Source organism: Natator depressus, chromosome 19 (genome assembly GCF_965152275.1).
Source record: "Natator depressus isolate rNatDep1 chromosome 19, rNatDep2.hap1, whole genome shotgun sequence".
NCBI classification, from domain to species: Eukaryota; Metazoa; Chordata; order Testudines; family Cheloniidae; genus Natator; species Natator depressus.
The window spans coordinates 17,469,911-17,497,683 of record NC_134252.1 but is presented as its reverse complement, the minus strand read 5'-3'; the positions used below and the strand labels follow the sequence as shown (position 1 = coordinate 17,497,683).

The window sequence follows — 27,773 nt, the reverse complement described above, 5'->3', positions numbered from 1 at the left end:
TGCCACAAGTCCTCCTTTTCTTTTTGCGAATACAGACTAACACGGCTGCTACTCTGAAACCTGTCATTGACCAAGTGAAGTGAGGCCTCACCATCAGCTCTGGGAGGCATTTCTTGTCTGTAATGTGATTACTCTTGAACACCACTCGGACCAGTTCCAAAGTTTCAGGCACCAATAGGCAGAACCCTGTTGATTTGGGTGAATATTGGAAAAGCCACTTCTGCATAATGAGAAGTTTAAAACTAGGCAGGTAAATCGTGGCTGTAATATGAAAGGTTGGGTAACGGAGCCCAGCTGAGGTAAACACATGTGAGCGGGGGAATAGGCCTGCTACTCCCAAGAGGAGAAGGCGGGTGGTGGTGGTCGGGGACTCTCTCCTCCGGGGGACTGAGTCATCTATCTGCCGCCCTGACCGGGAAAACCGAGAAGTCTGCTGCTTGCCAGGGGCTAAGATTCGCGATGTGACGGAGAGACTGCCGAGACTCATCAAGCCCTCGGATCGCTACCCCTTCCTGCTTCTCCACGTGGGCACCAATGATACTGCCAAGAATGACCTTGAGCGGATCACTGCGGACTACGTGGCTCTGGGAAGAAGGATAAAGGAGTTGGAGGCGCAAGTGGTCTTCTCGTCCATCCTCCCCGTGGAAGGAAAAGGCCTGGGTAGGGACCGTCGAATCGTGGAAGTCAACGAATGGCTACGCAGGTGGTGTCGGAGAGAAGGCTTTGGATTCTTTGACCATGGGATGGTGTTCCATGAAGGAGGAGTGCTGGGCAGAGACGGGCTCCATCTTACGAAGAGAGGGAAGAGCATCTTTGCCAGCAGGCTGGCTAACCTAGTGAGGAGGGCTTTAAACTAGGTTCACCGGGGGAAGGAGACCAAAGCCCTGAGGTAAGTGGGAAAGCGGGATACCGGGAGGAAGCACAGGCAGGAATGTCTGTGAGGGGAGGGCTCCTGCCTCATACTGGGAATGAGGGGCGATCAACAGGTTATCTCAAGTGCTTATATACAAATGCACAAAGCCTTGGAAACAAGCAGGGAGAACTGGAGGTCCTGGTGATGTCAAGGAACTATGACGTGATTGGAATAACAGAGACTTGGTGGGATAACTCACATGACTGGAGTACAGTCATGGATGGTTATAAACTGTTCAGGAAGGACAGGCAGGGCAGAAAAGGTGGGGGAGTAGCACTGTATGTAAGGGAGCAGTATGACTGCTCAGAGCTCCGGTACGAAACTGTGGAAAAACCTGAGTGTCTCTGGATTAAGTTTAGAAGTGTGTGCAACAAGAGTGATGTAGTGGTGGGAGTCTGCTATAGACCACCGGACCAGGGGGATGAGGTGGATGAGGCTTTCTTCCGGCAACTCACGGAAGCTACTAGATCGCATGCCCTGATTCTCATGGGTGACTTTAATTTTCCTGATATCTGCTGGGAGAGCAATACAGCGGTGCATAGACAATCCAGGAAGTTTTTGGAAAGCGTAGGGGACAATTTTCTGGCGCAAGTGCTAGGGGAGCCAACTAGGGGGGGCGCTTTTCTTGACCTGCTGCTCACAAACCGGGTAGAATTAGTGGGGGAAGCAAAAGTGGATGGGAATCTGGGAGGCAGTGACCATGAGTTGGTTGAGTTCAGGATCCTGACGCAGGGAAGAAAGGTAAGCAGCAGGATACGGACCCTGGACTTCAGGAAAGCAGACTTCGACTCCCTCAGGGAATGGATGGGTAGGATCCCCTGGGGGACTATCATGAAGGGGAAGGGAGTCCAGGAGAGCTGGCTGTATTTCAAGGAATCCCTGTTGAGGTTACAGGGACAAACCATCCCGATGAGTCGAAAGAATAGTAAACATGGCAAGCGACCAGCTTGGCTTAATGGTGAAATCCTAGCGGATCTTAAACATAAAAAAGAAGCTTACAAGAAGTGGAAGGTTGGACATATGACCAGGGAAGAGTATAAAAATATTGCTCGGGCATGTAGGAAAGATATAAGGAGGGCCAAATCGCACCTGGAGCTGCAGCTAGCAAGAGATGTCAAGAGTAACAAGAAGGGTTTCTTCAGGTATGTTGGCAACAAGAAGAAAGCCAAGGAAAGTGTGGGCCCCTTACTGAATGAGGGAGGCAACCTAGTGACAGAGGATGTGGAAAAAGCTAATGTACTCAATGCTTTTTTTGCCTCTGTTTTCACTAACAAGGTCAGCTCCCAGACTGCTGCGCTGGGCATCACAGAATGGGGAAGAGATGGCCAGCCCTCTGTGGAGATAGAGGTGGTTAGGGACTATTTAGAAAAGCTGGACGTGCACAAGTCCATGGGGCCGGACGAGTTACATCCGAGAGTGCTGAAGGAATTGGCGGCTGTGATTGCAGAGCCCTTGGCCATTATCTTTGAAAACTCGTGGCGAACGGGGGAAGTCCCGGATGACTGGAAAAAGGCTAATGTAGTGCCAATCTTTAAAAAAGGGAAGAAGGAGGATCCTGGGAACTACAGGCCAGTCAGCCTCACCTCAGTCCCTGGAAAAATCATGGAGCAGGTCCTCAAAGAATCAGTCCTGAAGCACTTACATGAGAGGAAAGTGATCAGGAACAGTCAGCATGGATTCACCAAGGGAAGGTCATGCCTGACTAATCTAATCGCCTTTTATGATGAGATTACTGGTTCTGTGGATGAAGGGAAAGCAGTGGATGTATTGTTTCTTGACTTTAGCAAAGCTTTTGACACGGTCTCCCACAGTATTCTTGTCAGCAAGTTAAGGAAGTATGGGCTAGATGAATGCACTATAAGGTGGGTAGAAAGCTGGCTAGATTGTCGGGCTCAACGGGTAGTGATCAATGGCTCCATGTCTAGTTGGCAGCCGGTGTCAAGTGGAGTGCCCCAGGGGTCGGTCCTGGGGCCGGTTTTGTTCAATATCTTCATAAATGATCTGGAGGATGGTGTGGATTGCACTCTCAGCAAATTTGCAGATGATACTAAACTGGGAGGAGTGGTAGATACGCTGGAGGGGAGGGATAGGATACAGAAGGACCTAGACAAATTGGAGGATTGGGCCAAAAGAAATCTGATGAGGTTCAATAAGGATAAGTGCAGGGTCCTGCACTTAGGATGGAAGAATCCAATGCACCGCTACAGACTAGGGACCGAATGGCTAGGCAGCAGTTCTGCGGAAAAGGACCTAGGGGTGACAGTGGACGAGAAGCTGGATATGAGTCAACAGTGTGCCCTTGTTGCCAAGAAGGCCAATGGCATTTTGGGATGTATAAGTAGGGGCATAGCGAGCAGATCGAGGGATGTGATCGTTCCCCTCTATTCGACACTGGTGAGGCCTCATCTGGAGTACTGTGTCCAGTTTTGGGCCCCACACTACAAGAAGGATGTGGATAAATTGGAGAGAGTCCAGCGAAGGGCAACAAAAATGATTAGGGGTCTAGAGCACATGACTTATGAGGAGAGGCTGAGGGAGCTGGGATTGTTTAGTCTGCAGAAGAGAAGAATGAGGGGGGATTTGATAGCTGCTTTCAACTACCTGAAAGGGGGTTCCAAAGAGGATGGCTCTAGACTGTTCTCAATGGTAGCAGATGACAGAACGAGGAGTAATGGTCTCAAGTTGCAATGGGGGAGGTTTAGATTGGATATTAGGAAAAACTTTTTCACTAAGAGGGTGGTGAAACACTGGAATGCGTTACCTAGGGAGGTGGTAGAATCTCCTTCCTTAGAGGTTTTTAAGGTCAGGCTTGACAAAGCCCTGGCTGGGATGATTTAACTGGGAATTGGTCCTGCTTCGAGCAGGGGGTTGGACTAGATGACCTTCTGGGGTCCCTTCCACCCCTGATATTCTATGATTCTATTGTGGGGAACTTTCCTGGCTTCTGTACTACCCCGGTGAAGTGGGCTAGCAAAAGGATCTGAGTCCTCACTCCCACTTCCTTTACCCAGTGGCCTCCCTTCCCTTGAGGACTCCCCTTCCACTCTCCTGTCTGGCAGAGTCCTCGCAACCCCAACAAGGATGGGCCCAGGATTCCTGGGGGGCTTGACCCCCAACCCTGCTGTGGTCACCTAGGACAGGGGCTAGGGTGTCCCCACTCCGGGGTACTCTCTCTGGAATGGGCACTTCTCTGACCCACTGACCATTACATACACGTTAAAGCAAATGCAACTTATTTAATCAACAATTAATTTTAAAAAGAATAAGAAAAAATGGGAAAGGTTAAAGGAAACACATCACCCCGCTCTGTGGCAGGGAACGTCTCAAACAGTGTCTCTGGAATGTCCGGGCAGTTCACAGTCTGTTCCTTGTAAGTCCCAGGCCTCCTGCTCAGGCCCTGGCTGTGCTGCAGGGATGCTGTGGGTTGGACACTCGCTCTGGTGGTGGCCACAGGCTCTAGGTGGCAGGGCCCTTCTTCCCAGCGTTGCCCCTGCCCGCTCAGGGTTTCCAGTCCCCCTCCGAGTCTGGCCTGCAGAGCCTCCTGGCTGAGGGGTCTCCCTGTGCTGGGCCTACTGCCCAGGGTCCCCGCTCGCTCTCCTCAGCTGCTCACGACACCCGGCTCCGGACTGCTCCAGCCCCAGCTCCAGCTCCACTCGGTCTCTGCACTGCTGCTGCTGCTCTGCCTCCAGCTCCCTGGGCTGCTTCTCTGGCCCCTCTGGTTGCTGCAGCTCTGCTCCCAGGACAGGTCTGCTCTGCAGGCTGCTTCTGTGACTCTGCTCCCAGCACTGACCTGCTTCCTGGGCTGCTTTTCTGGCCCCTCTGGCTCTGGTTGCTGCAGCTCTGCTCCCAGGGCAAGTCTTCTCTCTCTGGGCTGTGCCTCTGGCTTTGGGGCTGCAGCTCTGCTCCCAGGACAGGGTCTGCTCTCTCTGGGCTGCTTTTCTGGTCCCTCTGGATCTGGCCCAGCTCTGCTCCCCAGCGCAGCTCGGGCCCCTGCTTGCTCCTTAGCTCAGCCCCACTCTGTCTGACCGAGGCAATTCCAGCTCACACAGAGAACGGGAGCTCCCTGGCCTCCTGACTCCCTGATTAGCCTGCCCTCCCTGTCATTCAGGCTGACCTGGAGCATTGGCCTCTCCCCATTGTTCCTGCGGGCTGTCAGTCTCAGGGTCCTGATTCCCCATCGACCCTTCCCCCTTTTAGTAGTGGGAGCTAGCAACAGTCCCCTTACGCACAGAAGCGTGCGACTCTGCAAAGAAACTTCAAAGAGGAGAACTTCCTTTCCCAGCCTCTGTCAAGCAGCAGTCAGTCTGTCATGCTAGGGGTTTTACGGGTTCACTTTTCACCCCACAAAAATGCTAAAATTTAAATCCGCTTTCAATTCCTGTAACATTCCCCCCCATGACTTAACTTCAAATGCTCTTTTTTCTTTATGCAGCTTGTCATATAACATATACACACTCCTCTCCAGGAGGCCTCTTCAATTGTGTAACCTGAACAAGACAGTACTTCCACCTCCCATATTACACTAGAGGCTGTCACGCTGTCTGGAGTGGCTCATGACTCTGAGTGCCTACCATCTGAACTCTGGGGTACAGATGTGGGGACCCTCATGAAAGACCCCCTAAGCTTATATTCCACCAGCTTAGGTTAAAAACTTCCCCAAGGCACAAATTCCTTCCCTTGTCCTTGGACGGTATTGCTGCCACCACCAAGTGATTTAAACAAACATGCAGGGAGGGGCCACTTGGAGCCCTATTACCTCCCCCCCCCAAATATCCCCCCAAGCCCCTTCACCCCATTTACTGGGGAGACTTGAGAATAATATACCAAGCAAATAGATTAACAAGGTGAGCACAGACCAGACCCTTGGGTTTTTAGGACACTAAAAACCAATCAGGTTCTTAAAAGAGAACTTTGTTATAAAAAAAATAAAGTAAAAGAAGCACCTCTGTAAAATCAGGATGGAAGGTAATTTTAGAGGCTAATAAAAAGATTTAAAACACAGAGGATTCCCCTCTAGGCTCAACTTCAAAGTTACAAAACAGAAATAAACCTCCCTCTAGGCATAGGGAAAATTCACAAGCTAAAACAAAAGAGAATCTAACACATTTCCTTACTATTACTTACAATTTCTGTAATTTTAGATGTATCGTTTCAGTAGGAGCTGGATTACCTGCTTGGTCGGTCTCTCTGTCTCAAGAGGGAACACACAGAGAGCACAAACAAAACCTCCCCCACCCCCCCAGATTTGAAAGTATCTTCTTTCCCCATTGGTCCTTTTGGTCAGGTGCCAACTAGGTTAATGGAACTGATTAACCTCTTACAGGTAAAGGAGGGATTTTATGCTACCCTTAGCTGTATGTTTATGACAGGTGTGTTCTGGAATTAGATTTCACCAAGCCGGTAACAAATGTGATCTCCTGGGTTACCATAACCGTTTTACCATGGAGTCACAGACAGTCCCCTTAGACTCTCCTGTCTATCTTGTCACCCATACAAACTGGATTTAGTGATAAATGGTCACTTACCCAAAAAACCACATCAGGTTCAGGTTGCTTCCAGTCCCAAGAGACCAGTCATTTACCCCCAGATGAGTTGGTGCCCTGGATCTTACCCCAAAGACAACGCCTGTAGCCAATCCTGTAATAAACTACCTAAACGTTTATTAACTAGGAAAAAGGAATAGGAGAGTTATTTACAGGTTAAAACAAGCAAACATACACAAACCAATGAGTTACCATCTAAATCCTAAGAGTGATAGAGTTGTAGTGATCTGTCCATTCAAAGTGTCTTTCAGGGCAGGCCAAGGAATCAGACCCTGGAGATCTTTGGTTTCAGTTTAGAGCCTCTAGCCCTTTAGAGTTTAAACAGCCAAAAAGATGGAAAATTTTCCTGTGGCTTTGTTTTTATTTTCTTCATTCAGCTTCCAAGCTGACAGAAGGAGCTTCCTTGCAGGTAGCACTTCCCAGGTGCAATAGGGCCGTGAACCAACCGATCATTCTTTATGGGCTGTTTGATATCGAGAGCCCTTCTGGGTGGGCAGGGTGATGATTCCGGAGCCTGAGTTCACAAGTTCAGGGCAAACATTTTTTAAAGTTATAAACCAAAACGTATGTGTTTTCTTATAGCCTGGAATCCAGACGTTACAAGGGAGATAAACGCAGGCAGCAGTTGACAAGCATTTCACAGAGTCTAAACACTGAATACATTCCTAGGAGACTAATACCTACTTTGAGCAAAACTAACATACAGGTGACCTGCGCTGGTCTCCAGCTACGAGGCTGTTAGTTCTTAGCGAATGCCCGCAGCCTGGGCAAGAGCTGGCATCTGGCCTGTCAGCAACACAGAGTCCTTTTCAGGTATCCTCTCAATCCAGTATTCAGACTCTGTTTGCAGTGCACGGCCCGAAGGGAGGAAGGATCCCCCTTGGCAGTGGAATGACCATGTAGCTGCTCTGCTGCCACTTCTTCAGCCTATGCTGAGTTAGCTAAGCCACCGCTCCGCACTCTGGCGCCAGTGGTGCTGGCAGCCTGGGAATCCAGAGCAGGCACGGTCTGACTAGGTGAAAGTGGAATAGGTGCAGTGGAGGCAGTATGGCCTGGTGGCTAGGGCACTGAACTGAGACTTGAGATCTGGGGTCTATCCCTGGCTCTGCCACTGGCCTGCTGTCTGATTGTGGGCAAATCACTTGACAGCTCTGTGCCTCAGTTTCCCCATCTGTAAAAAGGAGGTAACGATACTGACCTCTTTGTAAAGCACTTTAGGATCTACAGATGAGAAGAGCTAAGTAAGAGCTAGGGATAATTATCATCTATACAAGGCAAATTGCCATGCAGAAGCCCGTTATAGTTTGACCAGCCAGTGTGGTTGGAAGCAAACTGTAATAGAACTCACTAAAGCTCTGTGTCAGCACTGGCCTTTCCCCTAGGATTTCCCGCTTGGGACAGCTCTCTGGGGGAGCCCTGGTGTAGCAGGCTGGGAGTCCAGTGCTGTTCACCTGTTCAGAGCAGAGTTGGACCACATGGTGGTGAAAACACTGACTGCTAGTCCACACTAGTTCTTCCATCCTCATTGCTACCCCTAGTGCCCTAAGGCACTCGGGGCCAGACTTTGACCTCATTCTGGTTTAACTCCTTTGATTGCAATTGAGTTATTGCAATATTTGATCAGTGTGAGACCAGCATCAGGTCCACAGTGCGCTAAGGGATGGTCTTGTGGTTATGATACCAGCCAGGGACTGGGGAGTTCTAGGTTCAATTCCTGGCTCTATTACAGACTTGCTATGTAACCTGGAAATCAGCTCCTCTGAGAGGAGACTTGGGGGTGGATGCTCAGCTGGACATGAGCTTCCAGTGCGATGCTGTGGCCAGAAGGGCTAATGCAATCCTGGGATGCGAGAACAGGAATCTCGAGTAGGAGTAGAGAGGTTCTTTTATCTGAATTCAGGGCAGTCCTCAGGCCTGTGTGATGCAGGTCGGACTGGCTGAGCACAGTGGTGACTCTGGCCTTAGAATCTCTCAGCCTGGGCTCTGCCCATCCCACTGCTTGTCAGCCAAACCTTTTCATACCCTGGGTCTCTCACCGCCCTGCCTAACCTGTACCTTCCCCTTTGTATAATGGCCCCTCAAGGTTAGGTTTGGGGTGGCAGAGGGAAGCCCTCTCCTTTTAGGCAACCAGGTGCCGTTTCTTCATGGGGGCAGGGACTGCGGAGTCCAGGTTCTAGTCCCGTGGCAGGAAGCAAGTTGGCCACGGCACCCAGTACCATCTCTTGTTCTGCGCTGTTTGCTCAGTCTGACTCTTCCGTTGCCAGGTGTCATGTCTGTGCGGCTCAGCTCCCTGTCTCCTGTGCGGCTGCTGCCCCTCCTCAAGGAACTCCACCATCTCCCGCCTCATCTTCACCTTCTTCCTCTTCCTGGGCACACTGGTATCCATTATCATGATCATACCCGGTGTGGAAGAACAGCTGCACAAGGTAAGCAGCATTTCCAATGTCCCGCCCTACCTCACTGACGTGGGACCTCTGAGCAAAGGCAGAAGCAAAGCGTGAACTGAGGTTGTGGGGGTGGGTGTCAGAAAACATAACAGGGGAAAGAGGATTTAAATAATGAAGCCCTCTGACATGTTGAAGAAAGGAAAAATGATATTAATACTTAGCACTTAGTGTTCCCTTCCCACCACCCAGAGATCCTAATGTGCCTTATAAAGAGAGGGTGTTATTAACTCCCCTTTCTGATGGGGAAACTGAGGCACAGTGAGACAATGTGACCTATCACCCAGTTCTCACAACTCGCTGTCCATTGGGCCATGCTGCCTCAGTCCCGTTCTGGCATTGTAACTGGCTGAGTAACCAATGGGTCACGAAGACTGAATTAATAGATTAAGTCTAAATTATGCTGTTAGGGGGCTTATTCCTTCACCCGCTTCCTTCCCTGGTCCTTCTCGCATGAACAGAGAGCAGCAATACACGAAGTCCAAAGGTGCAAACAATTTGATGTTTATTGGGGTGAACTTCCAGCAAGCATGTTTCCTTCCTTAGTGTCCTCCTTCCCAGCTCTGACACCACAGAGCCTTACACCTGTGTCCTTGTTCCCATTCCTGCCCTTAGCCAAACATGATTCCAATTTTCTTACCCCCATTCCCTGTTCCCATCTCCTCCTTTAGCAAAACATGATTCCAATTTCCTTACCCACATTCCCTGTTCCCATTTTCCCCACACACACCCACCCCCTCACTTCCTGATTGTCTGCAGACTATATAGTAAAACTTAAGTTCAGCTTAGCTATACCTTAACCAATCATTTTCCTGAAATTTAACTAACCAATCCTAACATATTGTAACATGATTATGTAACCAATTATATCCCACACCTTAATTAGTTTACACCCAGCAAAATTAATTATACAGCAGACAGAAACAATCACAGAACCAGACAGATTATACAGACAAACAATAGCAAAGTGGGAACTATAATGACAAAACAATACAGAAGTGAGGATTTCACATCCCAGCTATTGATAAGTGAGTTCTTGCCAGACAGGATGCTATCAAACTAAGTTTCCTTTTACATTTTCTAGGCACTTCCCTTTCTCTGGAGGTGATAGGCACTATCAGGACAGGATTGTATTCCCAACAGTCCAATAGCACCTTCTTTCAATGTGACTAGTTTGGAATGTGAGGAGGTGACCGGTCGCTTCCCAGCTTATGGCTGCCTCTGCTGCTTAGCCAAAGGTCTTAGCCTAAGCACAGGGCCTCGGACTGTCACAGTAAGAGAAGGCCCTTACACCGGCAGACAGTGATTTTGATTCTTTCTTTTGTACCTCTATAACTAGCCAAGTGATAAGAATACACCTAAATTCTTAGAGTATAGGCCTTTACAGACAGGCCTGAATATCTATATCCTAACATATGCTAAACTAATTTGCCCTGTGTTATGCAGCTCTTAGAATGTCACCCCATAATTCCTGTGTGGAGCCCAAGGGCGTGTGGTTCAATGAGGGGGTGTCTTTCAGGACCACAGCCAGTCTTCATTTAAAGATGCCCAGGGATGGAGGATCCACCACATCCCCTAGGAAGATGTTCCAGGGATTGAAGTGTGCATTTTAACCCCCCCGCACCATTGCTAGAAGTGGTCACTCCATATTAAGGCTGAGGCTCACTGGTGGGAGATGATACTCCCGCTGCTAGAGCTGTCTGTGTCTTGCGACTGCACCCTTGCCAGCAGCACATTCACTAAATGTTTTCCCCCCAAGAGGAACAGTTACATTTCTGGTGAGAACTCGGTGAATTCTCGTCAGTCCTTGTGTACAAGCTACAAAGAGATGTTGTGAGACCAGTCAGACTCTGGCTACCAGCTCCCTTTGCCTAAACTTGTAGAGAATTAAAGGCCCCTGGTCCTGCAAATAACTCTGCCTTTGCACAGAAACCGTAAAGGGTTTGCCAGCACAGAGCTGCTTGCAAGACTGGGACCTATTTCCCCTGAAATCCCAGTTAAAAAGGAAAAATAATTACCTAGCATGGTGGAGTGACTAGAGTACTAGACTGGGATATGGGAGGCACGGGTTCTATTCCTGGTTCTGCTGCTGGCCTGCTATGTGACCTTGGCCAAGTCACCTCACCTGTGCTTCCACTCTCACCCCTTTGTTTTGCCTATTAGCTCAAGGGATGGACTGAGTCTTATTCTGGGTTTGTCTACATGGGGAGTTATTCCAGAATAGCTGTTCCTGATTAACTCAGTTCCAGAATTAGAATGCCTTATTCCAAATCAGCTGAATGCACTTATTTTTTGGAAGTTGGTTAAGCTAATTTGGAGACACTCGTTCTGGAATAAGAGCATCCACACATACAGTTGATCAGGAATCATTAATCTACTTCAGATTCACACCTTACTTTATTCTGGATTAATTTTCATGTGTAGACAAGTCCTCTGTATAAATTCAGTGCCTAGCGCAATGGTCGTGATCTTGGTGGAGTCTCTAGGCACTGCTCTGAGATAATGTTCTGAGGTGCTCACAGAAGTGTTTTCTCCCCATCTCTCCTTGTAACAGCTTCCTGGCTTTTGTGAAGGAGGCAGTTCAAATCTAGGCATCCAAGGTCGTGTCAACTGCAAGTCCTTCCTGGGTCATAAGTCTGTGTACCGCATGTGCTTTGCAACGGCTGCGTTCTTCTTCCTCTTCGCCTTGATCATGATCTGTGTGAGGAGCAGTAAGGACCCAAGAGCAGCAATTCAGAATGGGTGAGGCTACTGTGATTTATCTCACCTCCCTGATGTTAACAGGAAGCGCTTCACTTAAGTCACAATTATTTTAAAATGTTCTTGGCATATTACTAACCAAGCCACTGATTGTTCACAATGAAGTAATTCAAAAAAATCTTGTCTGCTTTATATTGCGGATGCTTTTTCATCTCCATGGTGGGAATCTGCTTTTCAGTTTTCAAGACCAGAAAGGGATCCTCTGATCTGACCTCCTGACTAATGCAGACCACAGAAACACACCAAAGATTTCCTGCAATGAAGGCAATTAGGATTCACCCCCTTTGTAGGGAAGGATATTGAGTCCAATAACTAGGCAGCGCCCCGTTTTGTTTTCTGTTTCTCATGCTCTAGCCCAGAGGGTCTCAGACTTTTGTACTGGTGACCCCTTTCACACAGCAAGCCCTGAGTGCGACCCCCCCCTTATATATTAAAAACACTTTTTTATATATTTAACACCATTATAAATGCTGGAGGCAAAGCAGGGTTTAGGGTGGAGGCTGACAGCTCGCGACCCCCCCCTGTAATAACCTCACAACCCCCTGAGGAGTCCTGACGCCCAGTTTGCTCTAGCCCAATTGCATTGTTTAGTTTGCAAACCCTGCAGGGGAACTGGTACAAAGGTAAATCTCGTAATAGAAGGTATGTAACATTTCTCTTAAAATAAACAAACACTCAAATTTTGGCCCTGAATTCCCTGCAGCTCTCATGGTCGAAGCAGATGTTACTGCAGGGTAATGGCCTCCTGCTGCTAGATAAATACTGCGGTTCTTACTCATTTTAAAGCAGGCGTCACTGATCTGTGACTGCTCTATTCCATAAAATGCTGACTAGAGCGTTAATTATTTTCCCTAGTGAATGCTGGTGCAAGAAAGGAACAGTTCTTCTGTCTCGCATTATTTATTAGCTGTATTCTGATTGGCTGCTGCATGTAAACATTCTGTTTTCCAAGCCAATCACAGAGCAGCTTATCTACAACAGCAGATTTTTTTTTTTAAAGGTAACTATTTTCCTGACCAGAGAGAGGTGTGGCTTGTTTTTGACTGGAAACAGGGCAGCCGGCCAACACCTGCCATGGATTCCATGCGCTATAAATAGCATGAGTCAACTGCACTTCTGCTCGTTGGTTGAACTCCAAGTAGAAGTAAAGAGCGTCAGTGGGCGTAGGACTCGGCCCAGATGGGCCTCACCAGCTTGCTTCCCTTCCTCGGTCTCAGATGGCTTTTCTTGGCTCTTGTCTTCCCATCCAGGTTTTGGTTCTTCAAATTCCTGATTTTGATTGGAATCACAGTGGGTGCTTTCTATATTCCTGATGGATCGTTCACGTCAGGTAAACACACGTACATGTATAAACACATCCATGCCTGTCCGCGGGTTACCTGCGACCTAGGCTGTGCCTTAATACAATTGTACAGTCAGTGTTTAAAGGCTGCTCTTGCTGTTGGTCCTTGGAGTCTTGAACAAATATCGGGACGTTCTCAGGCGAGGTCATAGAATCACAGAATATCAGGGTTGGAAGGGACCTCAGGAGGTCATCTAGTCCAACCCCCTGCTCAAAGCAGGACCAATCCCCAATTTTTGCCCCAGATCCCTAAATGGCTCCCTCAAGTATTGAACTCTCAACGCTGGGTTTAGCAGGCCAATGCTCAAACCACTGAGCTATCCCTCCCCTCTAAGAGGTCCCGGCCTCTTAAATCCACTTCCCTTGGTGGTCTGCTGGAGCCCAACTTTAGCTAGCTCAGGGCCTTGATGCACTGCTGGTTCACGCAGGTCTTACACCTGGGGTGGGGTGCGTGCCCTGGGGTGCCCATTGTAGGACAGATAAAAGAGCCACGGAGCGTGTCTTTACCAAGTTGCCAAACTTTTGAGCACTGCTCATTTCCCCCAGCTGAGGGCAGTGGTGCATATACAAGTGGGACTGACTAGCTACAGAAGCGTGGTATTAATGCCTTATTAACTGCTCGTGCGCCTGGCCTTCCAGGGATAGGAAAGTCGCTGCTGGTGGGTGTGCACCCTGCAGAGCCAGGACAGGCCACAGAAGGGAAGTGGCACTCTCCTTGTGGCTGAGGCGGGTTTTAGGATAGCTTAGCTGACTAACAGCAAGAAATAAGTTATGACGCAAACCCAGTACTGATGCTGTTGTAATCCAGTGGCTGTATTCTGTGTCTTAGCAACAGGTCCTTGTTTGTGTAAGGGCTTGTCTGCACAGGGAACTTAATCCAGATAAGATAGGGTGTGAATTTGTAGTACTAGAAATATTCTGCTATAGCTGTGTGGGTGGACACTCTGATTCTGGAATAGCTATTCTGGTCAGATTCCCTGCGTAGACAAGCCAGAAGAGTTAACAAGGGGGAACAACATGGTGTCTTGCAAGATCCATAGCAACTGTAAGCTGGTTGATAAAGTGTGTCCCTTTACACCTGCCTTATGGCTCCATGTTCTTGGCCCGGCCCCATCGCACTCTGCCCAAGGCATTCCTGTTTTGCAGACACAGTTATTTGCCCCTGAAGTTGTTACCTAGAGCGCAGCTGCCTTCTGTGGTGGGAGTAAATTTCCCAGCATCCCTCTCTACCAAGAGAGCAGGGCTTTTATGGCTCCAGCAGAGTGAGATCTTGTTGCACGGTAAATTGACAAATCCGGCTCATTATTCTGGTGCAGCAGTTTTCAGTGCTGGGAGAAAGCCCTTCAAGGTGGGAGTGGGGACCAACTCTGTCCTGTGTATACTTTCCATGCCACACTGCTGCTGTGTCTGTTACAGCATTGTCCTCTGGCCCTGGATTTGTCATGCACCCTTTCTGTTCATGCTTTGTATTATGGTTCTGTGTATAAAGCGTTCATCTATGTTTGAATCAATTGCAGATTGTCCAGGGGGTCACTAAGTTGCTTATAACCATTTACAACAGCTTCTAATGCTGTGCTTATAACCCTTTGTAATACGCCCTCACTCCTGTCTGCAACATGCTATAACAGTGTCCTCAACCTTTCTTGTGGGAATAGCATATTGCTATTCCCAGAAGACTGTGGCGGGCGCCAAACACCCCGCCGCCGAAATACCGCAGAGAAAAAAGCAGCTGCGGGAAGAAGCGCCACCGCTGAAATGCCGCCGAGAAAGGGCAACGCTTCTCAGCAGCATTTCAGCGGCAGAGTGCCCTGCGGGCACATAAAAACGCCCCGAAGGGCACCATGGCGCCCGCGGGCACTGCGTTGGGGACTCCTGTGCTGTAATGTCTATTGACCCATTCTCAATGGGGAGCCTTCATGCAAAGTGTGGCCCAGTTTCCCAGGTAGTGGCCACGGATGGGAATAGTCAGAGTGCTGCTAGAGGAATGTGAAGTGGGGGAGACACCAGGGGAGCTTTCCGGGCCACCCTGGGGTTGCTCGTGCCGCCTCCACAATGTGTGCGATTGCTTCAGAGCCGACTGAGCAAGGAGACGCGGGGAGAACACACCCAGAGCCCATAGTGACCCTCCCCCAGGGCGGCTGTGCTACAGCTTCTGCTCTCAAGAAAGAGGAATGGTTTTCACTCTTCCAGTAACCGTGAATTTGTTTGCCCATTATATTCGCTGGAGTTGTTTGCATTGTGAATCAGCAAGTGATGACGTATGAGGGTGTGATATAAGTATAAAACCAAGCCCCTCCATTAGCTGGGGTGGGGACAGAACGTCCATTAGTCCCTCCATAGGAAATTATCTCCCATTTCTCTGCCAAAGCAAAATTCCCATTTGGGGGAAAAAATCTAACTAGCCCCTGGTGCAGCCTGAGCCTTTGGGAGCAGACTGGGATGTAATAGGATCAATACTGTGTGTCTGATCACATGGGCACGCTGGCAGCAGAGCAACATAAGAAAATGACTCTCCAGGACAAAAGGGTTTGTGTGTTTCCTGATCTGGTTCATCCGTGCGGTTAGCGAGCTTGTGCTTGGCATAGCAGTCACGTGCTTGCAGTCTCACGACTGTGAGAGAAAAAAAGCAGAGATCTGGGAGGGAACATCCAGCTGAAAATAGAGCCAGGAGCAGAGTAAGAAACCAACACAGCAAGGCTGTGAAAAAGAAGCAGGGAGGGAGAGAGCTCCATTAAATGGAATAATGCGGCATGGTGAAGGATCCTTCGGGTACCAGCCTGGCTGTCTGTTGCAGGTGAGAGGGGGTGGCTGTCTCCAGTGCGGTCTCAGGCGAGGTTAATTGATTGTTACAGTGACTCTGTCGCTGGGCTGTTTGATCTCAGACTGGCAGATCAGTCTGTCTATTGCTGGGTGCTCTTTGAAGAGGCTGCGAAAGATGGCATCCGGAGCATTGTATGGAGGCTCTTCAGCTGAGTTTTTACCACTCTCTACCGGAACAGCATAGAGAGGGAGAGCGAGCTGCTCTCTAGCTTGAGACACGTGGTGGTTTTTTGACTCTCCCTTGGTGGGTGGGTTAAGATTACAGGTCAATAGGTTCACAAACTCAAGCTAGTACTTCAAACCCCAGAACAGCAGTGTGAGGCATTGCCCAGTCCTGCAGTTCCCCCAGGTTGGCCCCATCCTCCCCTGACCCTTCCCGATCCTGCCACACCTCTTTGCTGGGCCCAGGTCTTAGGGCTTATTTGTTTTTGCTGATTAACCCAGGTCTCTACAGACATGTTAACCACCTCGCCCCAACACTCCCTGAATGCTTGTTCCAGGGCACAAGCTCTTGGGGCAGGGATCGTCTTTCTTTTCTGTTTGTACAGTGCCTAGCACAGTTGCGCCCTGCTCCGTGACTGGAGCTCAAAGGCTCCAGTGCAATACAAACAATAACTAATGCTCTAAGCTGAGCCCTAGGATACCCCATGGATGTTTGGGGAGTGCCAAGCTAGCCTTGTTAGATGTGTTCATTACCCTGAATTAACTGGTAATGGGGTAACAACTGATACGGTGTTATCTACACTCTCGAGAAGTTGTGTCCTTGACTCAGGTTAGCTAAATCTGGTTAAAATGGCATTGATGACATGGAAATTCTGCTTTTAACTCAGGTTAGCAGCATGAGTTCATCTCCTGCCTCCCATGTAGGCTTTAACCTGTGGTGCAAGACAAGTGGCTATGTCTTCATTGCTGTTTTAACCCCAGTTAAGAGCACACCTCTTTTGTAGTTTAGTCAAGGTCCCAGCATGAGCCAGTATGTGGGGTGGGGGCTGAGGGAGAAGAGAAGCTAGCCGAAAGACTTATGATGAAGTCTTAAGCACCCCTTTCTGCAATAGGAACCTTCCCTCGTATCCCAGAGGACGGACAATTGCCCATAAGGTCTCCTTGGAGCTGATCTCAGTAGGATGCACTGTGGATTGCTTGCTCAGAAAGGATGCATCACTGACATGCATCACTGTCCCCTCAGCAGCTCATTGCTTGGGCAGAGAAGCTAGGAAGAAGTCTCATCTATTGGCTTCATCCCCAGGGGACTCATTGGTATTATAGAATCATAGAAGATTAGGGTTGGAAGAGACCTCAGGAGGTCATCTAGTCCAACCCCTTGCTCAAAGCAGGACCAACCCCAACTAAATCATCCCGGCCAGGGCTTTGTCAAGCTGGGCCTTAAAAACCTCTAAGGATGGAGATTCCACCACCTGCCTAGGTACCCATTATCAAAAACTTATAAAAATTCCCAGCATTAACTCCTTTCTCTCTTTCTCCCCACTCCAGTGTGGTTCTACTTCGGTGTGGTGGGGTCTTTCTTCTTCATCCTCATCCAGCTCATCCTTCTGATTGACTTTGCCCACTCCTGGAGTCAGATCTGGCTTCGTAATGCGAACGAAGGCAACGCCAAGGGCTGGTATGCAGGTCTGTACAGAGCGTATTTTGCTTGATCCACCCAAGTAGATTCCTGTCTCTTTGTGAAATGGGGAAGATAAGTTGATGGGGCCCCTTCAGTGTTAAAATCCAATCAGCTTAAAAGTTGGGTAAGACCCTGCTCCTTCCCGTTGTGGTGGCTTAAGGATCACGTTTCCCTGCCGGTAGCGTTTCTCTTCCCTACAGCTGTGGGACCGTGCAGGAAGACAGCGAAAGTGACTACACACAAGCTACAAAAACAGACTAACCCCTTTCTGTGAGTTCTAGGGATCTCAGCAGTAACCTGTGCCCATAGCAGGTCAAAACTTCACAGGGTGTGAAACCCATGCAGGGCGTGTGACTCTGGGCTGGTGTCTGGGCCCAGCCAGGTTCTGCCCCCTGTACGGGCCCCCAGAGAGCACTGCACCTAGTTCCATCCTCTCTCCTCCCCAGCCCTCTTCATCTTCACCTTCCTCTTCTATGCGGTCTCCCTCGCGGCCGTGGTGCTGCTGTACGTCTACTACACCAAGCCTGACGGCTGCACGGAGAACAAGGTGCTGATCAGCCTCAACCTGATCTTCTGCATCATCGCCTCTGTCGTGTCCATCCTGCCCAAGATCCAGGTGAGGGGGGAACCGGGCGGCTGTTGGAAGCCTGCCAGGGCACAGGCTGCTTCGCCCCCTGCAGCTCGCACGCCATCTGGTGGCTGAGCAGGGAACAGCGGCTGAGCTGCATGCCTGGGTTAGGCCCAACGGCAGGCCCAGTTTGCAATGGCGGTGAGTTACTGATGCTGAAGTCGGTTCAGCCCAGCCTCTGTGAAACCGTCTCTGCTGGACTGGCTGACATGAGGGACTCTTGAAAGCAGAGTTAATATTCAAGCAATGGTCTGCAGCAAGGCTGCTCAGATCTTGGCTCACAAGCGGCATGTGGCCATATAGAGCGTCTCAGCAGCTCCAGCAGGGTGTGCTGGGCTCCCTGCACTCTGCTTGTGTCTGTCCGACAGAGTGCTGATCACAGGAGCACTCTCTGTGCTGCCTGATATGGGCAGTGCAGAGTGACTGGGCCTGTAATACAGGGCCCTGCTGTGGGATCCTCTCGTTCCTTGTAGCAGCCAGGAGAAGGGGAAGAGGCGAAGGGAACTTCTGCCGCTCCTCCTGGCAGCCAGCTTGGTGAGATGGGGAAGGGTGGAGATGCTCTGAGGCTGTGCCATAAGCTGGCATTGGTAGGCAGCACTGGTCCAGCCTTCCAGATTGCTGAGCCAAGGTCACCTGCTGCTTTTTGGTCCCTCTGGTTGCTCAGCACTGAGGACCCCTGGCTTGCGGTGTCATCAGGATTGGGAGGGGACATCTCGCAGGATTGTTTGATGCTTCTAATAACCCGGCACAAAATTAACCTGTGGAATTTGCTGCCACAAGACCTCACTGAGGCCAAGCACCTAGCAGGATTCAAAACGGGGTTAGCCATGTCTATGAATGATGAGCATATCAACAGTTACACTACATAGGGTATAAAACCTTCTGCTTCAGGGCATAGGCCAACAACTGACTGTTTGGGGTCAGGAAGAAACTCTTCCTTCGGGCAGGTTATCCCAGAACTGCTGCCGCAGGGTTCCTTCACCTCTCTCTGAAGCATCTGGTGTTTTCAGTTCAGATTTGCTGGGCTTGAAATCAGTGGCTTGTCAGGGCCTGTCTGGGACAGGGGGCTAGTCCAGTTGCTGGGGGTCTGTTGGGCAGGGGTCAGGCTAGCCCTAGCTGTGCTGGGGCATACTCAGCAGCAGTAATGGGAGGAAGATTTTTTCCTTTCCCTCCAAATCCCCCAGGAGTCTTTTGCTGGAGTTGCCCTGGGCTGGGCTGGTAGCGTGTGGTGCTTTTCCAGTGCCGGCAGTGATGCTGCCTGCTGGTCTGAGCCCTCTGGTTGGTTGAGCTGGGGACCGGGCCGACCTTGAATGACCCACTCCTCACCTTTGCAGGATGCTCAGCCTCACTCAGGCCTGCTGCAGGCCTCCATCATCACCCTCTACACCCTGTTCATCACCTGGTCAGCCCTGGCAAATGTACCAAGTAAGTGACACTGGCGCTCGAGGGCTTGCAGCCGGTGTCTCAAGGGTGAACCTCGTGAACCCTGCCTCAGCCTCTGGGGAGACCCTGCCCATGGAGCTTGGCAAACCAGCTTCTCTGACGAGCAGGGGGAGGTAGCATTCGAAGGCGCGGATGCTGGCCAGCAGAGGCTGCAGGTAGCCTTGGATCAGCCTGGGATGGCACAACACCATCCAGAAAGGCTAATGCAGGGGGTGTCTGTCTCCTAACCCCCCTGACCAAGTCCTCTCCTTGCTCATTCCCCTCTCCCAATGACTATGTGACCTTTTACTGTCTGGCATCCAGCTGGCTTCATTGCCCCTCATGCACCCAGCTCCCCTCACTGGCGATTGTTACCAGTTACCAACTAGAACCGAAGCCAGCGAGTCCCAGGAGCCGTAACTGCTGCTTGGTGCTGACCCTTTCCAGCCCTGCAGTGGGTGGGTTGTAGCTATAGGCCCCACTGGCTGGGCATTGTGACGCGTGCCCAGATCCAGGCCAGCCCAGAGGGTGCGGGGTGTGCACCAGCCTGGCACCCCAGCCAGTCCGGGGCTCGTGTGTGTGTTGCATGAGGATTGTTGCCCCCACTCCAGCGTGAAGGGGGTCTGAGCTTCAGAGGCCGGGGGGTGGGAGGGGGGAAGTTCAGTAGTGTTGGGCATTCCCCTTCAGGTCTGTATTGGAAAGCAGACGTGGGGGGAAGGGACACTGGTCTCTGTGAAATAAGCCCGGTGCAGTGCACACCGAATACCTTTGCCATTGGCTCTCACCTCGACCTTTGTTAGCAACCTCCGCAGGGCTCCCTGAGCTGGGCAGTGCGTTGCTCCTGACCCTCTCTCCCCGCAGCAGGGGTCCTCCCAGGGCCGGGTTCACTGGGATGGCGGGAGGAGGAGCAAGGAGTTACTGCGCTGCTGGTTGTGCCTTTTCTCCAGCCGCCAGGGCCGCCAGCCCAACGCCTCCCGTCAGAGCCGCAGTGACCTGCTGGCCGAGCGGGTGGAAAGTGCCTTGCTGCTTACGCTGGCTTTTGAATTCCTTTTCAGACAAGTACTGTAACCCGACGCTCCTGGTGAGGAACAGCACCGCCGGCCTCGCGGCTGACGGGCAGGTGACTCAGTGGTGGGATGCCTCGAGCATTGTGGGATTGGTCATCTTCCTCCTGTGCACACTCTTCATCAGGTGAGGGCTGAGGCTGCTGCGGCTCTCCTGCCGTGGCCGACGGGGAGTGTCTGCCCGAGTCTCTGAGCCATGCGGGGAACCCCCTGGCTCCTCCTCCCCAGCGGTGCTCAGCGTCCTGTCCCCTGCCGTGGAGCAGCCAGAGCAGGGGGACTCCGGAAGTTGGCATGAGGCGTTTTAGCAGTGCTGGCTTAGGAGCTCCTGTGCAGTGTCCCCCCACGCAGGGCTTTCTCCTGAGGGTCGTGCAGCCCGGGCTCGACAGAGACGTCCCCTGAGTGAGATGTAACTGAGGGCAGAGCCTGGCCTGTTGTGGCATTTGGCTAACGACCCATTCGTCGTGAGTGAGCCAGAGGGATGGGCAAGGAGGGGAGGGGAGGGGAGGGGAACTCACCTGCAGGCAGCATCCAAAGCCGGCAGGAGTATAGAGCTTCTGAGCCTCTCTACAGTGGACTTAACTTCTCCCTGATGTCTCTGCTCTCAGCGTCCGTTCCTCAGACCACAGCCAAGTGAACAAGATGATGCTGACTGAGGAAAGCCCAGCCATGCTGAGTGGTGGGGCCCCGGGCGTGGAAGATGGGGCACATCGGGCCTATGACAACGAGCAGGATGGAGTGGCCTACAACTACACCTTCTTCCACATCTGCCTCTTCCTGGCTTCCCTCTACATCATGATGACGCTCACAAACTGGTACAGGTAGGAGCTGCCACCGCCTCCCTCTGAGTCCGCACTGGGGTCCCGCTGCGAGTGCCAAGAGCCGGTGCTTCTGGCTGGGGGCTGCAGGGCAGAACAGGGGGCCATGCCTGCATGGGATCAGTCTTGCTTGGCAGCACAGCATAGTGCCCCAGCAATGACTGGCTGTGCCGAGGCATTTCCACGGTGATTTGGGGTGGAGGGAGCAGTCAGTGGAGCCTCTGTGTCCCCAACCCATGGTGTGACTGTTCTCCCTCCCACTCATACTGGGCTAAGGAAGTATCAGACCCCTCATTACTGCTCACAGAAAAGGTTAGGCCTGCAGTGGGGTTATCCCTGAAGCACTTCAATCTCCTCATGTTCTTGGGTTGATGGGTGAGGCACTGGGCTGGAAATCAGGGAACCTGGGTTCTATTCCCATATCTGCGTCGCAAGAAAAATACTTCATTGCTCTGTGCCTCGGTTTCCCCATCATTCAAACAGCGATGATGCCACTGAGTCACCTTTGATTTCAATGGCAGGGGAAGGCTCCCCCAGAGGCAATCTGTGTTGTAAACGTGCCACTGAGCCCCCATCGCAGATACTGAAAAGCACAGGGACAAACACTCCCATCTATTTAACCATAGCAAGAGACCTCTGAAGGCAAAATTCACGCCAGGCAGAGCCCTGTGAGGCTCCAGCAGGACTTGAGTGGTGCATAGGCCTTGCGCGGGTCCTCTGCCCCAGGAGAGTTTCACCCTGGCTGGCTCCAGAGCTGGTAATACGGCCCAAGGCTCCATGCCTTTCCCCGTCCTGTCCCTGCCGCTCCCCCCAGCAGGCCCATAGGGCGAGAGGCAGAGGAGTATTAGGCGCTCTTGGCCTGGTGTGACTGACAGCTTTCCCAGCTAATCAGCAAGCCCTAGCTGCGTGCAGCCTCCCAAGCGACTTTGTGGCTCCGCTCTGAACGTGGAGTTTGTGAGCTGTGCAGCTCGGCTCGCTGGGGGCATGCGGCCCATGGCAGGCTTCCCCCCCCCCGCCCTTTTTGCTGCCACAATAGCAGGGTTGCCTTGGTAACCAGTGCAGAGCGGCAGCAGCAGCCGTGCAGGCTGGGTCCCCTTGGAGGTGTCCTCAGCTGAACTCTGCCAGACCTGCGAGCAGGGAGCTTGCAATGGAGTGTAACCTCTGGTGAGAGTCTGGAGATCGTTGCCTGGTGGGGGCTCTGCAGGCTCCATTGAAGTCAGGATGATCTGGCTGTTGGAGAACTTCACCTGGGAGACTAACTGCCCCCTTTATCTGGGTCGGTCTGTCTGTCGCTGCCCCCTGTCCTGCCCCTCCCCTCTCTCCCTGGCTATTTATAAAGCACTAGTCACTCAGCCACTTCTCCTGTCCCTGCTCTGGCAGCACAGTACAGTGACTTTGCCCTCAGCTCCTCGCTGACAGTCTGCCTTGTCAGTGCAGGCATCAGAATGAGCTCCAGTTTGCTCCCCAGCAGCTGTGCAGTGTCCAGCGTGCTCTCCCCTTAGCTGGGCCCGTGTCCGGCTCTCGCTGTCCATGGGGCAGCCTTGGTTCTGCAAGGGGAAGTGGGGGCAGGTGGTTTCAATTGGCAGTAACGCAAGCTGGTGTGGAGTGACCCTTGTGCTCACAGGGTAGCACCCATTTAACTAAAGGTGGGAATTTAAACTGGTGCACGACTAGTTAATGGAATCCCCCACACTCCTTGCCCCATGCATGAGTGACCCCTACAGTCAATGTATCCACTTGGGTACAGGATTTCAATTCCTTATTTCTCCCCCAGCTACAGAGCTGGGCACAGGGAGGGGAATGGGCAGGAGATACCAGTTGGAACTAGCCTACCCGGTACGTTGCAGTGACCCGATTTCACCTGACTGCGGGAGGCTTGTGTTTGGTGTTTCAGGCCCGATGAAGGTTCCCAGACAATGACGAGTCCGTGGACTGCAGTCTGGGTGAAGATCTCTTCCAGCTGGGCTGGTCTCCTCCTCTATCTCTGGACCTTAGTGGCCCCCATCCTACTCCCTGGCCGAGAGTTCAGCTGAAAAGGACCTGCAGACCACCATGATCCAAACCTGCTGGACAGCTCGGACTCTCCAAGCCAAGGAGCACTGTTGCCAAAGGCCAATCCCTGTCCCTATACTTGTGTCTGTAGCTGGGTTTGGTTCTCATGGTGGGGAAAGCCTTAGCTACGGATGAACCCTGGACTCCTGTTTCTGCACGGAGACCTGTTCCTCGGAATTGTGCCTTTCTTTGTTTATTGTTTTAAAAGGGAAAAAGTGCCAAGCAGGGAAAGTCTTTAGCTTGTGAGTGAAGTTGGAAGTGTCTGAGGAAATGGGTTTATGGGTTGTTTTACTATTGTAGGTCTCCAAGTTTGTTTGGTGTTTCAGCGTGGCCTCCATGCTGCTCTTTTGCAAGGAGGCAGTTGAATCACCTTTGAGAATTTTTGTTTTGAATCAGATGCTTGTACAATGCATTCTTTGACTCGTGTTACCCAGGGAGCATTTTGTATAATTCTTGCAGAGCCCATTTTGGCATGTACCTGTCTATGGACCTGCAAAGATTTAAATAAATGGCCAGAATTCAGAATCAATTGGCATTGGTTGAGTATCAGCCATCCCTGTATAATCAGCGATCGGCGCAAGGGAATATTCTAACTTCATAACCCGGCTTTCAATAGATCAAACCATCTCACTGTTACAAGTCTCCAGACACGTGGCTGAGGAAGAGCTGTAGCCTTGGAAACATAGCGGAAACCTTTCACAAATTACACCGGATTTACACCATCCAATCGCATCAGCCTTTCTCCACACAGGCCCCTCCCATGAGCAGTCAATGCACTTGAAAGCCCCTCCCTCCAAATCATTATTCCCTGAAGCCCCGAGTCCAAACTGACAGCAATGGCCACCGCAGGGAATTCTGTGATGCTCACAAGCGATTGCCTTGGAGAACAAGAATGATATTTACGATATGCTGACACCTCCTTGCCACAGTGCTCTCTGCTGTTCATATTATCCCATATGTGCTTGGCCCTGCACAGGTTGTACAAGGACAAAGTGGGGTGAAATGACATGCTGAAATCCATCCGATCTTTCCCCATTAGCGTTCTAGGATGAGATGCTTCAACAGAACTAGGAGCAGAAATGAAAACGGTTGCGCTGTGACTGAAAGAGTCTTGCCTGCCTCTTCAACCCCATGGCACCGTAAGGTCCCGATCCTGTAACTGGATCCGTGTAGGAGCAGCCTACACCCTGGGTACTCCAATGGGAATTCATGTAGGTGCAAGGATCCTCCCTCTCTGGCTGTTTTCAGGATTGGGGCCGAAATCCTGGTTCCTGTGTCCTATGAGGCAGGTTTTCCTTTTGGCTGTGAAGCGTCTTTGCTTGTTTTGTTTTGTTTTGTTTTTTTTGAAAAAGGGAGATTGTGCTGCCAATAAAAGAGTGGTTTGAATTTTTTTTTTTTTTTTTGCAAATCCCTTTGTCCAGCAACGTGTGATGTGTACGGTACTTAATGCCCAGGGAGCTCTAGAGTAGGCAGCATGTCCAAACGCAGTCCCCATGGAAGAACTGACACTAAGGTCACGATGGGCACAGGTAGCAGCTGGCAAATGGAGGTGTGGTCAATGTGGCTGGAATGCTTTGTGCAGCAGGTGAGTTCTCGGAGGCAGGAGAGGCGGTGTGGGCCTTTTGGACAGCTCAGTCGTAGAACTGGGTGGGAAAGAGTTTAGAGATTTCTCCTCTGGTATTGAGAGCTTTCACTGTTGTTTGACAGGAGGGCAGGGGGCAGAGAGAGGGAGCAAGCCCGCTCCCTGGAACAGCCAATCACCTGCTGGTTAGGGTACTCGTGGGATGTGGGAGACCTGCGTTCAGGTCTTACACCCCCCCAAGAGACACAGCTGTGCCGAAGTAAGTTGTCCGTGTAGACCAGCCCTAGTCACTGGGATTCGAGAGACCTGGCTTCTCTTGCCAGCTTCGCCCCCGACTTGCTGTGTGGCCTTGAGGCACAGAGTGCGACCTACCTCACTTCCCCATCTGAAGAAAGGAGGAAGATGGGTGCTCTCCTTTGTCAAGTGCTTTGACAGCTAATGACAAGTGCTGCTTCAGTGTGGTACATTATTTGGGACACTGTAAGGGTCACAAGGCTCAATGTGACCTAGTGGATAGAGCACTGGGTTAGGACTCAGGAGACCTAGGTTCAGTTCCTAGTTCTGGCCTGCTGGTTACTGCCCCATGCCTGTGTTTCCCCATTTGTAAATGAGGCTAAAGATACTAACCTGTTTTGTAAAGTGCTCTGAGACCAATTGGAAAAAAGTGCCATGTAAGAGCTAAGTATTTATGTTAAGTGTAGAAGGCAGCGGAAGGCTGAGACCGGGAAAAGCAGACACAGGAGTTAAGAAAGGAGTGGGACAGGAGGCGAGAAAGACATTAACTTAGGCAGGTGTTGATTCATGGGATTTTTGAAGGTGACCTTCATGCAGAAGTGTCTCATACTTCATCCCAGCGAATGATGTCTAGAGCAGGAGGCAATGTTCTCTTTCCTGTCTGCACAGGCCTGTTTTGTTCCCCCAAAGGGGTTTCTGCAGGTATGGGGAGAACTGACCATGAGGCAATATCTGGCTTAGTCCTAGTTTTTGCAGTTCAGGAAGCCGAGGAACTCCCAGCTCTCCTCCCTCCCTCCCATACTCCGGGGATTCTCTCACCATTCTTACTCGGTGTTGCAGGATCCTGCAGCCTCCTTGGCTATAGCTTTGGGGGGGATTATACAAAAGATGATAGAATCATAAGTATCTTGTGTATAAAAAGCACAACCATAAAGGGGTTATGAAGCATCACAGCTAAGTTAGTGAACTTCAGCTGGGCCCATTCTGCGCACAGAAATATCCAGGGCCTGATTCTCCCTTGCTCTGCAACTTGTATCATTTACACCAGGCAAAAAAGGTGGAATGTGCCCCCCATGCAGGACAGCTAGTGCTGTGCCCTGGTGGCAATGACAGCACAAAGTACAGGGAGACAGGATCTGGCCCACAAGCTCCTCAGCGGATTCAGAGCAGGCCAGTGCTGATACAGAGGCCCAAGTTCACGTGTTTGTGCTGGCTGCTGCCCCATCGTGAGTTCTCTCCATTGGCCTGGTTCTTGTTCGAGGCAGAAGAGCAACCTGAGGAACTGCTGAGAGCCTTGTGCTCCCTTTGAGCTGCAGCCATTCCTACAACACGGCCGCAGTGATTGCATGGCTGCGCTTTGGGGCCCAGGACTGGAAAGTCCCAGGCCTTCAAAGCCCATGACCGCTCAGACTCTGGCAGTTCCTTCTGTCTTGAGGGCATGTCTACACTACAAAATTAAGTCGACCTTACTTACGCTGGCATATAGCCGCCGCAGTAATTGCATTGCTTGTGGCTGTCTATGCTTTGCTCCTTGTGTTGGCGGTGCACATCTTCATCAGCAGCACTTGCACCAACTGAACTGCCAGCGTGGGGCATTGTGGGACGACTTCTGAAAGCCAGCAACAGTTGATGTAAGCAATGCATTGTCTACACTGATGCTGCATCGACCTAGCTACATCGACATTTACTCTGTGTCTCTCATGGAGGTGGAATTATTGTTGGCATAGCAGGCAAGTTATGGTGGCGGGAGCAAAATTTTACTATAGACACTTCCATAGTTAGATGATGTAAAGCTGCCTTTGTCGACCTAACTCTGTAGCGTAGACCAGGCCTGACAGGGATTCTCTGGAGCTTTTGTTGCTTGGTGCAGAGAGAGTCTCTTGTATAGAGCAGAAACAGCAGGAATCTGGGCTGGGGGCCTTAGCCTAGTGGCTCTCAACCTTTCCAGCCTACTGCACCCCTTTCAGGAGTCTGATTTGTCTTGCTTACCCCAAGATTCACCGCACATAAAGACTACTTGCTTACAAAATCAGACATAAAAATACAAAAGTGTCACAGCACATTGTTACTGAACAATTGCTCACTTTCTCATTTTTACCATATAATTATAAAATTAATCGATTGGAATATAAATACTGTAGTTCCATTTCAGTGTACAGTAGATAGAGCAGTATAAACAAGTCATTATCTGCATGAAATTTCAGTTTGTACTGACTTCGCTAGGGCTTTTTATGTAGCCTGTGGCAAAACTAGGCAAAGAGCTAGATGAGTTGCTGTCACCCCTGGAAGACCTGTGCGTACCCCCAAGGGTATGTGTACCGTGGGCTGAGAACCACTGCCTTAGCCTACCCTAGGGCTCTGCAGCAGTCCCTCCTCGCCCCCAGGCAGTTGGCTGGAGTGCTACAGTCAACTCTGGATGTTCTTGTTCCAACGCTGTCACCAGCACTGTTCTACCCCCCACATACACCAGCCCTAATCGTGGGCCAGGACCCCATTGTGTTAGGATCTGTACAAACAATAGAGGACAGTT

The 27,773-nt window shown here is 50.9% G+C and overlaps 1 protein-coding gene across 1 annotated transcript in view; it reads left to right on the top strand.

The window, feature by feature from the left end:
* Nucleotides 1-24,799, top strand: part of SERINC2 (serine incorporator 2) — a 34,187-nt gene extending 9,388 nt beyond the window's left edge. The window contains exons 2-10 of the mRNA XM_074934392.1: nucleotides 8,721-8,882; nucleotides 11,455-11,642; nucleotides 12,911-12,990; nucleotides 17,314-17,451; nucleotides 17,893-18,062; nucleotides 19,409-19,499; nucleotides 20,552-20,687; nucleotides 21,166-21,378; nucleotides 23,270-24,799. Of these exons, the coding sequence (XP_074790493.1) occupies nucleotides 8,721-8,882; nucleotides 11,455-11,642; nucleotides 12,911-12,990; nucleotides 17,314-17,451; nucleotides 17,893-18,062; nucleotides 19,409-19,499; nucleotides 20,552-20,687; nucleotides 21,166-21,378; nucleotides 23,270-23,408 (1,317 nt within the window). The 3' untranslated portion in view covers nucleotides 23,409-24,799. The remainder of the gene's footprint in view (nucleotides 1-8,720; nucleotides 8,883-11,454; nucleotides 11,643-12,910; nucleotides 12,991-17,313; nucleotides 17,452-17,892; nucleotides 18,063-19,408; nucleotides 19,500-20,551; nucleotides 20,688-21,165; nucleotides 21,379-23,269) is intronic.
* Nucleotides 24,800-27,773: the final 2,974 nt, after the last annotated feature.